The 10,764-nt window shown below is 45.5% G+C and overlaps 1 protein-coding gene across 1 annotated transcript in view; it reads right to left on the bottom strand.

Moving 5' to 3' along the window:
• The window catches only part of ZNF462 (zinc finger protein 462), a 34,440-nt gene extending 26,861 nt beyond the window's left edge, over window positions 1-7,579 (bottom strand). The window contains exons 1-3 of the mRNA XM_009869137.1: window positions 7,360-7,579; window positions 1,282-6,764; window positions 266-430 (exon numbers count right to left, since the gene is read on the bottom strand). Coding sequence (XP_009867439.1) covers window positions 266-430; window positions 1,282-6,764; window positions 7,360-7,579 — 5,868 coding nt within the window. The remainder of the gene's footprint in view (window positions 1-265; window positions 431-1,281; window positions 6,765-7,359) is intronic.
• Between the last annotated feature and the right edge of the window lie 3,185 nt (window positions 7,580-10,764).

Raw genomic sequence — 10,764 nt, 5'->3', positions numbered from 1 at the left:
GAACAATTTCTTTACTGAGAGGGTTGTCAGGCGTTGGAGCAGCCTGCCCAGGGAGGGGATTGAGTCACCCTCCCTGGAGGTGTTTAAGAGCCAGGTGGATGTTGCGTTGGGGGGCATCGTTTAGCCAGTTGATAGGGCTGGGACAAAGGCTGGACTCTATGATCTTTAAGGTCTCTTCCAGTTGAACCTATTCTATGACTCAAACATTCTACGATTCTATCATTCTAAGTTGCAGTCAGCCTCATTCACCTTTTTAAATCCTTACCTTTACTGTAGCTGAAACAGATGAGACATTCCCATACTGGACATGCTTGCGGAGGTGATTACAGATGGCTCGAAGCGTTGGATGGACTTCTACACAAAATTTGCATTTGTAGCCAACCACCTTCCTCTCCTTAAGTTTTGTAACATCTTCCAAGTGCCCAAAAGCCTGTTTGAGTACACAAGCAAAAATCACTGAAGTACGCTTTGTTATCTCATTTTTAGGAACACAGACCAGATTTTATGCCTGAAGGGAAATTACACTTCATGTACACATCCTGTTTTGCAGAACTGCAAGGCCAATTTTTGTGGATGTCTATTGATATCTCCAGAATAAGAAGACAAGGCATCCATGCAGAAGAAACCTCCAGTTTCTGCATAACAGTGTTCCTCTAGAAGACCGTCCTGTGTGTCCTAGAACTGTGCTCTTCCATAGCACCATGACCTCCCCAACAGCTTTGTGGAGCTTTTTCACAGCAAGTATATTTCAAACTAAAGCAGAAAGAAGGGGGTAAGTGGGCAAGAGAAGGAGCACAGTTTGGTCTTCTGCTTATGAGGCACTTGCCCAAAGTTTCAGTCACCAGACAGATTTATGTTGAGTGCTTAATCAGAGAAACTATTGAGAGGAAAAGAAGGTTGAGATGGAAACTGATCTGTTATTGAAAAGTACACTGAAGAGAGAGGTGGGACATTTTGTAAAGAATCTGCAACAAAGTACATGGCAGCCTTGCAACAAAAGAACAAGGAACTGTAAGATACAGATGGCCTTCCAGAAGGGTGGGAGGAAAAGAAGACAAAAGAAAATACTGAAGAAAGCAGTAAGGAGCAGGGCTCCCTACAGAACCTAGGGAGATGTGGAGGATGGATAAGGAAATTAAAGCAGAATGTTTAATTGACTCGTGGAGCTCACTGGCATGCTGAGTCATTCATTAGGCTGTGGTCATTTAGCTGTCAAAGAGAACATGCAAGTGGGCATTAGTGGGCTCCCTGTGGAAAGAGACTAGACACACAAATCCTTACCCTCTCTTGTTTGAAATCTGCAAAAGCACCATCTGCATATTTCTGCTTGCTCAAAAGCTGCTTCCTCCTCTCCTGACGTTTGGCACGCTTCTGGAATTCCTCGTTGTGACCATTCAAGTGTGCGGTCAGCTCTGCTGTGCTATGCAATTTCGTATCACAGTGCTTGCACTGGTAGACAGGGCTTTGAGAGCGGGTGCCACTTCCCAGTATGGCAAAGTCCCTCTTCAAATCCTTGCTGTGGTGGTCAGTGTAATGCATGCACAGCAGCTCTGCTGTGCTGAAGGACAGCTTGAAACACTTTACGCACCTGAAGGGAAGCCACTCAATTTCCTGAGCTTCAGTCTCCACCTCTGGCTTTTCAAAGTCATTCCTCTCCTCAGCTGGAACTGGCTTTTCATGCTCATCAGCGTACACAGCAGTGAAGTAGCCCCCCAGCTTGCTCGCATGCTGCTTCTTAGGGAAAACACCAGGGTGACGCTTCATGTAGTGAGACACAATACCCTTTTTGCTGAAGGACTGGAAGGAACAAAGTGAGCACTTCTTCTTCTCTACAGCCCTCCTCAGCTCCTCACTTAACTGAGGAGTGTCATCCTTGGGAGGAGATGGAATGATCACTTTATTGGGTTTGTCGCTTACCGTCCTGGAGGCTGCTAAGCAGTGAGTGTAGTAAGCATCAATGTCATGTCTTTTCTGGTAGTGTGCCGCGAGCCCTTTGCGGATAGGGTTGGTATATGAACACAAGGCACATTTGAACAGGTTGTTCTTGCCCTCTGGCTGTGCCCGAACATTGTTATGTTTGATGCGGTAGTGTCTCGCTATCCCCTTCCGGGTCGAGCAGAAGTATTTGCAGAGCTGACACCGGAAAACTGTGTGAGACACTAAATGAGAACTGGAGAAATGAGGTGCTGGCACAGAGACTTCTCCAACATCCTCAGCAGCAATTTCTGGGGAGGCCTTGATTTCAGTCATCAAGTCTGGCTCCACTGAGGCAGACACCTTTGGTGGTGACTGGGCAAAAACATCAAATTCAGGTTGATTGTGGTACTTCTCATAGTGAATTTTCAGCTTCTCAAGTGTTCCATGGGTGTATGGGCAGAGCTTGCACCGATAAGCACCATAGCCTTGCTTGAAAATCCTGCTTGTCTCTTCCACATCGTTCTGAGCAATATCAGTTGATTGCTCCACATCATGCACAAAGTCTTCAGCAGTGACCTTTACTGATGGGTGCCGTTTCTGGTAGTGTGTGAGAACACCATGAATACGTGTATTGATGTATGGGCAATGTCTACATTTATACACAGCCCCTGGGTTAATGTCTATATCCTGAGCAAAGTCCGCAGCTTTCACTTTCATGCCAGGGTGCTTTTTGCCGTAATGTGTCAGAAGGCCATGCAGGTTATTGTACTCAGACTGGCAAACTGTACATTGATATGGAGTGGAGGAGATGGCAGGGTTTGCAGAAGCCAGCTGAACAGTTTTTTCCTGGGAAAGGCTAGGATCTTCTGCACATTCTGCATCCTGATCCATCTGTGACGTTGTGATCTGGTCTTCAGAATCCATCCTGGCTCCAGCTTCATCAGGCTGTGGGATGGATTTCTCCGCAGCATCTTTCTCCTTGATGATGTCTAGCAACACAGATTCATCTCCATTCATGGCCCATGGGTGAAATGCTTGGTAGTGATTAGTAATATCCCAAATGGAAGATGCTTCAAAAATGCAGTCTCTGCATTTATAGGTCTTCATCTCTGTTGACATCACTAGGGCAGGAGGGGAAGGATCAGGACCCGCCCAGAGTTTAGTTGCCATATATGTATAGTCAACATAATGCTCAGGATGTCTCCTTTGGTAATGTACAAGCAAACCACTTGGTTCTGTGTGTGAATAAATGCACCATTCACAGTGATAACCAGCTTCTATCAAGCCATCCAAAAATGCCCATCTCAGAATGGAGGTGACCGTGGCCTTCAGATTCGGATGGTCTTTCTTAATATGCTTCCTCAATGCATAGAAGTAGGGTGATGTGTAGCTACACTGCCTGCATTTGAGGGCTCTCAGCTTTGACTTGTCCCGTTCAGTGCTGGAGGTGTGAGCAGGCACACTGCCAGCCGACTTCTTCTGGCTGCGATCACAAAGGCTTCTAATGGTGGCTGTATGCTGCCTGATCACATCTGCATTAGCTTTGAAGTCACGATGCTTCTTTTGATAATGAATGAGCACGCCTTTCACGGTCCGATTTCCATAATCACAGTGTTGGCAGAAGAACATCTCATTCTCTGGAGGATTCACAGAGGTCTCAGATCCACCTCGGCTCAACTGCTGCATTGACACCGGTGGCCTCTGAATACCAGGTGGCAGCTCACCAGCCCTCATCATCGCTGCAGTAGGGGGTGCCTGTCTGATGTATTTGGCAGTGACTTTTATCTCTGGGTGTCTTTTCTGGTAGTGGACAAGCACTCCCACAACTGAGCGGTTGCTGTATGAACAATGTTTGCAATAGTAGAGTTCTGTAGCGAGGTCCGGAGGGGGTGGGGGGGCAGGCTGAGAAGCCAAGTTGGATAATTTTGGGGAGACAGGTGTCCCCAACTCAAAAGACATCTGAGCCAGGGCAGAGCCCCTATCAACAGAGACTACACGCATGGTCTTCTGAATTCTGAAATATGATGCTTTTTCTTCAGGGTGTTTTTTCTGGTAATGCACCAACACAGAATGCATGTTAGGGCTTGCAAATGAACACACATCACAGTCATAAACAACCACACTATTGACTGAAGGTTCTTTCTGATTTTCACATTCAGGACTAAAACTCTTGGCGGCACTTTTGTTGAAACCAGCTGGCACACCAGCTCCACGAGCCACGGGGGTGGAGGTTGCCATAGTTTTTGGAGCAGAATTCAAGATCTCTCTCAGTGTCTGAGACTCTGTGTTCAGCCCTTCTTGCTGCTCAACAACATAGCTTGAAAATATCATTGCATTGTTAATTTTCACTGTGGGATGCATTCTTTGGTAATGGGGCATCAGGCTTCTAACATTCGGGCTTGTGTAAGAGCAGAAGCGGCAGCGGTAGATCAGATCAGAATGATCAAAGTTCAGTACATTCATGGCTTCAGGATGATGCTCTCCATAATGCTGCTGTAAGTCTTCAAAATTTGTGTAGTCAATGTAGCACTCAAGACACCGGTATACTGCGCTGTGATCATTGGGATCCAGAATATACCTAAAGCTGAATTTAATATAGGGATGCATTCGCTGGTAGTGGGTGCTTACACTTCTGGCAGATTTGTTGCTGAAGTCACAGTGTTTACAATAGTAAAGTCTGCCAGAGTCATTAAACTCTGAATTCTCGTTGTTCTGATCAGTACCATACATGTTTGACTGGCTCCCAAGAACAGAGGCATTCGGGCTCTGATGGTCCTTCATGCTGACAGACGAGTAATAGTCTTCTTCATCTTCAGATAAAGTGAGCTCAATCTCCGCTCCATTGGTAGAATTGTAGTCATGCTGCATGCTTCTGAAGTTTGTCTCCTTCTGGGAATCGTTAGCCTCTCTGCCCCACATTTGCTGGGGTGCGTAAGAACTGGAAACCTCTATCATCGGTTCTGTTTGCTCTTCTTCTCTGTCTAATTCCACTTCTATCTCCACCTCATTGTCCTCCTCCTCTTCTTCATCATCCTCTACATTAATCACAGCATCTTCTTGCTGCTTGTTTTGGCTGATTTTGCTCTGCAAGTTGCTTGCTATTTCATCAATTCTGGTTCTCTTCTTCACTGGCGAGAGATCTAAAGGGAAGTCATTTGACACCTTCCTAGGGCCTTTAGCAACAAAGTTGTTTTTAGATGAGAGCCCAAGGATGGAGGTCTGGCTCTTCTTCACTGTGCTGGCTGAGGGGTGAGCATCTGCCTCATTCTCTTGCGGTGTGTTTGACGGTGGTCCATCATATTTGGGCAAGTTGTCACAGAATGAATGCTTGTGCTGCTGATGGACTCTGAGACCTTTCAAAGTTGTGGTGGAATAGTTGCACATTGTGCATTTGTATGGATGCTGTGAATGGGGCTGGGGTGACTGCTGTTGCTGCTGCGCCTGCACCGGTTCCATCATCCCAGCTGACTTCCTGCCATTTATATTTCCACTCTCATAAGATACTGTGCTGTCGTTCAAAGAGGAGGCGATGCTTTCAGTCTGAGAGTTCATAGCGTCCCAGTCTGATGTTGTTCCTGTGTGACACTGCTTGTGGGCACCAAGCTTCAGCGAACTCTTGCAGGTGAAAGGGCATTCATCACACTTGTACACAGCTGTCTTCCCAGACAGGTGGATGTTCTCAATGTGACGGGAAATGCTTCGACGGTGCATTGTCAGAAAAGGGCAAAAAGGACACTGGAACCTGTTCATATATCTTCTAAAGGGAATTCCCTTTGTTTCCAATAGTTTGTTGCCATCAGATCCCATCAGCTGCTCTGCAGACATTCCTGAGGTCTGGTGATCCATGGAGTTCAAGCCATTCTCGCTGTCCATTTCATTTAGCTCTTCATCCGAGCTGGAGTCATTTAGCATACTGCTTGTTTCCAGGTCAGCAGAAGAATTCGTCATATCAGCAATTCCATAGCGGGACCTGTCAGACAAATTAACCATGCCCGAGTTGTGAGGTGACTTAGGCTTTATTGGAGGGTAAGACACAGAAGAAAACTTGGAAGATGTAGAAGAGTTGGGCCTGATAAGGGAACTGCCCATAGAGCTCCTAAAGTTTGAAACATTAGCATTCGATATCTCACGTCCTGTTGCATTCATGGAGATATAATTAGAGTTTGGAGAGGCATTCTGAGCACTCTTACTCTGTACCTCAGGTGCACCGGTTCCATCTTGTTGCTGCCTTAGGCTTGACAGTATTTTTACCATGCTGCGGTGCTTCTTCATCATGTGGTCACACCAGCGCTCCCTTCGAGGCGTCTGGTAGCTGCACCACTCACAGCAAAAGTTGCCCCTAGACTTTGTCAGAGGCTTGACCATGGATTCCAAAATGCTCCGCTCCACCACCTCTGCAGGCAGCTCCTTGCAGGGTTCCTGCACTGGCACAGAAGCAGATGTTGATTCAGACATAGCAGCAGCAGCAGTAGGAGTAGGAGGAGTTGAACTCTCTTTCAGGTTGCTTTTGTGATACATTTTCTGGTGCTTAATAATCCTTGCACGCCTGGGTGACTTGTAGGTGCAGAACTGGCAACTGAAAACTTTGCCAAACCCTTCATACATCATGATGTTGTAATTTAGGGAACTAGTAGTTGATGGTCCCACTGAGCTCCCCCCTGCCTGTGCTCCATGAACCTTGCGTGTGTGCTCTATGAGGAGATTTTTGGAACGGAAGTACCGCACACAAAACTTGCACTGGAAAAACTTGTTGGTTGGTTTAGGGTTTGGAGCCATGTGCTGACCATAGAAAGTCTGGCTCTGGCTATAGTAACTTCCAGTCCCCATCTGACTTGTAGCATTTTGCCCTAAAATGAGAATTAAGGTGTATATGTAAATAAATAAAATCAATTTAAGAGGCTTTTTCTCCACCCACCCTGTATGCATAAGAATGCAACCACATCCTGAATAAATAATAATCACATTAGTATTCCCTCACTTACTTAGGGTAAGATTTATATATCTGGCAATGGTGAGAGAAACGACCATTAAGCATAATTTCTACATATATATGATTGTGGTGTACACTTTGGAGTAGAAAACTTCCAAAACAATCTTCCTGGGGAAAGAAGAAAGCTGGTACACTAATAAAGTTGCAAATTTTCAGGTGGTTCATAGCAGCGAAGAACAACCATGAAAATCTGAAACCCAAAAAGTAGTACCAAGAACTACATGAAAAGCAGCTGACAGATAAAACCATCCTCCATGCCTGCATTTACAGAAAAAAGCCATGGTCAGAATCAGTATGGCTGAAGCTAGATATCTGCTTTGCTACCACTGCGAGTTTTCTTTTTAAATCACATTAAAAGTACAAACTAAAGCATACTGAAAGAAGTCACATGTAAAACAGGGAGTTGGAGTTGAGATCTTAGGTCAAGATCAATCTTAAGAGTTGAGATTTACCTGCTATTTCATCTGCAATTGCAAATTCATCCTTTACAGAAGAAAATTCAACCTCAGTCTGGTTGCTGGCATTCATGGAACCAGACCTCGGCTGGCTAGGACTTTCCTCAGAGACATCAGTTGGCTGCAGAAAAGCAGTGTGAACATCCTGAATGTGAGCTTTCAGGTCTTCATAAGATGGAGCTCGAAAATCGCAGCCATCGCACTGCAGCACCTCCATGATTCAGGGATGATCTTTTACATTAGAAAATTCTGGAATAAAACACAGGAAGGAGACACGAAAGGTATGTTTTACAGCAATGCCGTTGTACCAAAACCTGAAAATAGCTAATATCAAGCTTATGATGACTCAAGTTATTTCTAGAGATTTCACAAATACTGTGGCATAAAACTCAACCTTTGCTTATGATATTAAGAGGCATCAATTCAGATGTACATGAAGTCCTATCTAGGTAGCTCACAAGTTGCTGACTCAACTCTACAGTCAACTTTCTGACAAGTGACTATTGATTCAATGGACTTTGTCCTCTTGGCTTTTCCATTACACAGGACAGGGCTGTTGTTCAGAAATTTGTCCTGTTTAAAGACCACAACCCATATGCTAGAGAAAGAGCACATTACTCCCAGTCATGCACTGAAATTTACAATCAGAAGACAATGGCTTCTGCCTTTATAAGACCTACTCTGACCTTCCTGGAGGTTGTGAAGACCTGTCTGATTCACTACCACAGATCAAAAGCCTTCAGAGGAATGAAGTTGCCTTTCTTCTCAACATCCTAACATAGAATCACAGAATTGTTTAGGTTAGAGAAGACCTTTAAGATCATAAAGGTTACGGCTGGTAACCTAGCACTAAACCATGTCCCTAAGCACCACATCCACACGTCTTTCAAACACCTCCAAGGATGGTGACTCAACTACATTCCTGTGCAGCTTGTTGCAATGTTTCATAAACCTTTCAGTGAAGCATTTTTTTCCTGATATCAAATCCAAACCTCTCCTGGTGCAACTTGAGGCCATTTCCTCTAGTCCTATCACTTGTTATATGGGAGAAGAGACCAACACCCATGACGCCACAATCTCCTTTCAGGCAGCTGTAGAGAGTGATAGTGTCTCTCCTGAGCCGCCTTTTCTCCAAGCTAAACAACTCCAGTTCCCTCAGCCACTCTTCATAAAAATTGTTCTCTACATCCTTCACCAGTTTCACTGCCCGTCTTTGGACACAGTCCAGCACCTCAGTCCTGATGCTGGTGGAAAGCCTAGACTTAACTGCAAGGTGAGATACAGCTGCATGAACCAAGGTAGAAAGCTTCACTCTGCCTTACTTCCACCAAACTTTGTAAGGGCATGTCCATTCTTTGTTAAAATACTTACTTTCATTTTAGTCTATTCTGAGGACATGACCTTTGTGCATTGGCAGTCTAGGGGATGAAGAGGACTGGAGGAAGAAAAGGACAGTAATGGGAATACTGAAAAGTACGATGGAAAAGGGAGTTACAAAGACTCAGAGGCATCATAACTTCCTTGATTTAACCAAAAGCCCTGCATATCTATCAGTACACAGCAACAGAAAACCTGGTAACATGAAGTGTGATGGTTCTGCTTGTGACTAGTTAATCCTGCAAGAGGGCTGCATGTTTACACGTCACCAAGAGAGGAGACAAGAAAGCACAACCAAGACAAAGACTTAGACCCTCCTACTCTGTGCAGCAGTCAGTCACGAGAGCAACTGTCCTTTGTTAATACAGGAATTACTTCTTTAAGCTTCCATGTGCAGCGCTGGGAAAGGATGAGAAACTGAGCTTTTCAGAGTCCCAAGACACAAGGGCAGACCCAAGCACTTAAAATTCCATGTGCTTATTGTATGTACAGTGAAAGCTCTAAAACTGTAGAGCAAAGAAACAAGAAAGGGTACTGCATCAGGATTTTATATGAAAGACTGCTTCTTCTGAGAGCCTGCTAAAATAAACTTCTAGCAAGTCAAATTCTAGACAATCTGAGCACAGAGGCTCTCCACATATTTATCTACATTACTTTGCAGTCTGCACTGTGTCTTTTCTCTCCCCTCACACCCTCCCACCACCAATAAAGAAAATGAACGCTGCACCAGCTTCTTCTCAGCTAACAAAGTTACAATAATCGAAATACTCAAGCTTTTATGTGCAAGCACCAGACCAAATTGTGTGGAAGAGGTTGCTATCTGCTCTGGATCAAATTACAGCAGTGAGTGAAGCCCCACCCCACGTCTCCTTTAGCACAGTCCATTAGACCTGAAAACAAATTTTTCCATGGAGCAGACGACTCCTGCATTTAGAGCACTTCACAGAAAAGCAGATCATCCAGTTTTCACTACCCATCCCCCAAGCTTAGTCCTTTCATCTCAGCCAAACAAGCCACAGCTCTGCTGAATGTGTTTATCACACTTTCAAGAGATATGAGCCCCTGCGTCACTGAAGCTTTAAGACTCACTAAGCTGCCCTAGTCCTCTGAGCTTTGGGAGCAGCCATTTTAGCTCAGACAACTCCTGCACTCAGAGGCTCAGAGCTTCTCGCCTGTGCACAACATGGCCTCACTTATCTCAGCTTCATCTCAAGCACACAGCAGTCTTTTTCTTTTTTTCCCCCTTTTTCTCCTCCTCCTCCTTCCTTGGGTGGTGCTTGAAAAATCAGCATCCACAGAACACATCTCCCCTTCTCCTGCATGACTTTCTCCCTAAATCATGTCGCTGCTGTCCCCCTGCACTGCCCAAGCAGGACCTGCCTTCCCTGAGCAGATCACCCACAACCATCTCCTAAGGGTTGGTTCCCCTGCCCAGTGGTTGACGAATGTGACAAGTTCATTGAAGAAACTGAGCATTACAGCACCAAGACGCTGGTCCAAGCTGTCCTACAGGCAGAGGCAACACACAGCTGAGTCTCCCAGAAGAAGGAGGGGGAGAGGTGGGCAGGGGGCCTCCAGCCTGCCCTGTCCCTGGGGGAGTCCTCCTGCTGGTGCAGAAGAACACCACCCCACTCCCCTGCCAGATTCCAAAGTCTAATGACCTTTGTTAATCACCAGCCAGCCTGTCTGCATCAGCAAACCCTGCCAGCAGACACACCCTTCACACAAAGGCTGTAGCTGTGCCTTTTAAGAGAGGTTCTCTGAAAGCTCCATTGTGTAGAAAAGAGGAAAAACAACACACGCACGCGCACAGACACACATACATGTATCTCACTCTTCCCTCCACGTGCTCTCCCCCCGCTACCAGAAAACTTCAGACCCTTTAGAACACTACTGCAAAACGCTTTCAGTTCTGTCTCCTTTGCAAACTTCAGGCCAGCTTACAAAATAGAAAACCAGAAGGGAGAGCAAACCTGAGGTGGCAAAAAAAGATAATCCTGGCAGCTTTAGGAGGTGGAAACCACC

The sequence above is a fragment of the Apaloderma vittatum genome, unplaced genomic scaffold, assembly GCF_000703405.1.
Source record: "Apaloderma vittatum isolate BGI_N311 unplaced genomic scaffold, ASM70340v1 scaffold8105, whole genome shotgun sequence".
Lineage (NCBI taxonomy): Eukaryota > Metazoa > Chordata > Aves > Trogoniformes > Trogonidae > Apaloderma > Apaloderma vittatum.
Note: the sequence above shows the minus strand (reverse complement) of the source record. Positions and strands in the feature narration are given on the sequence as shown.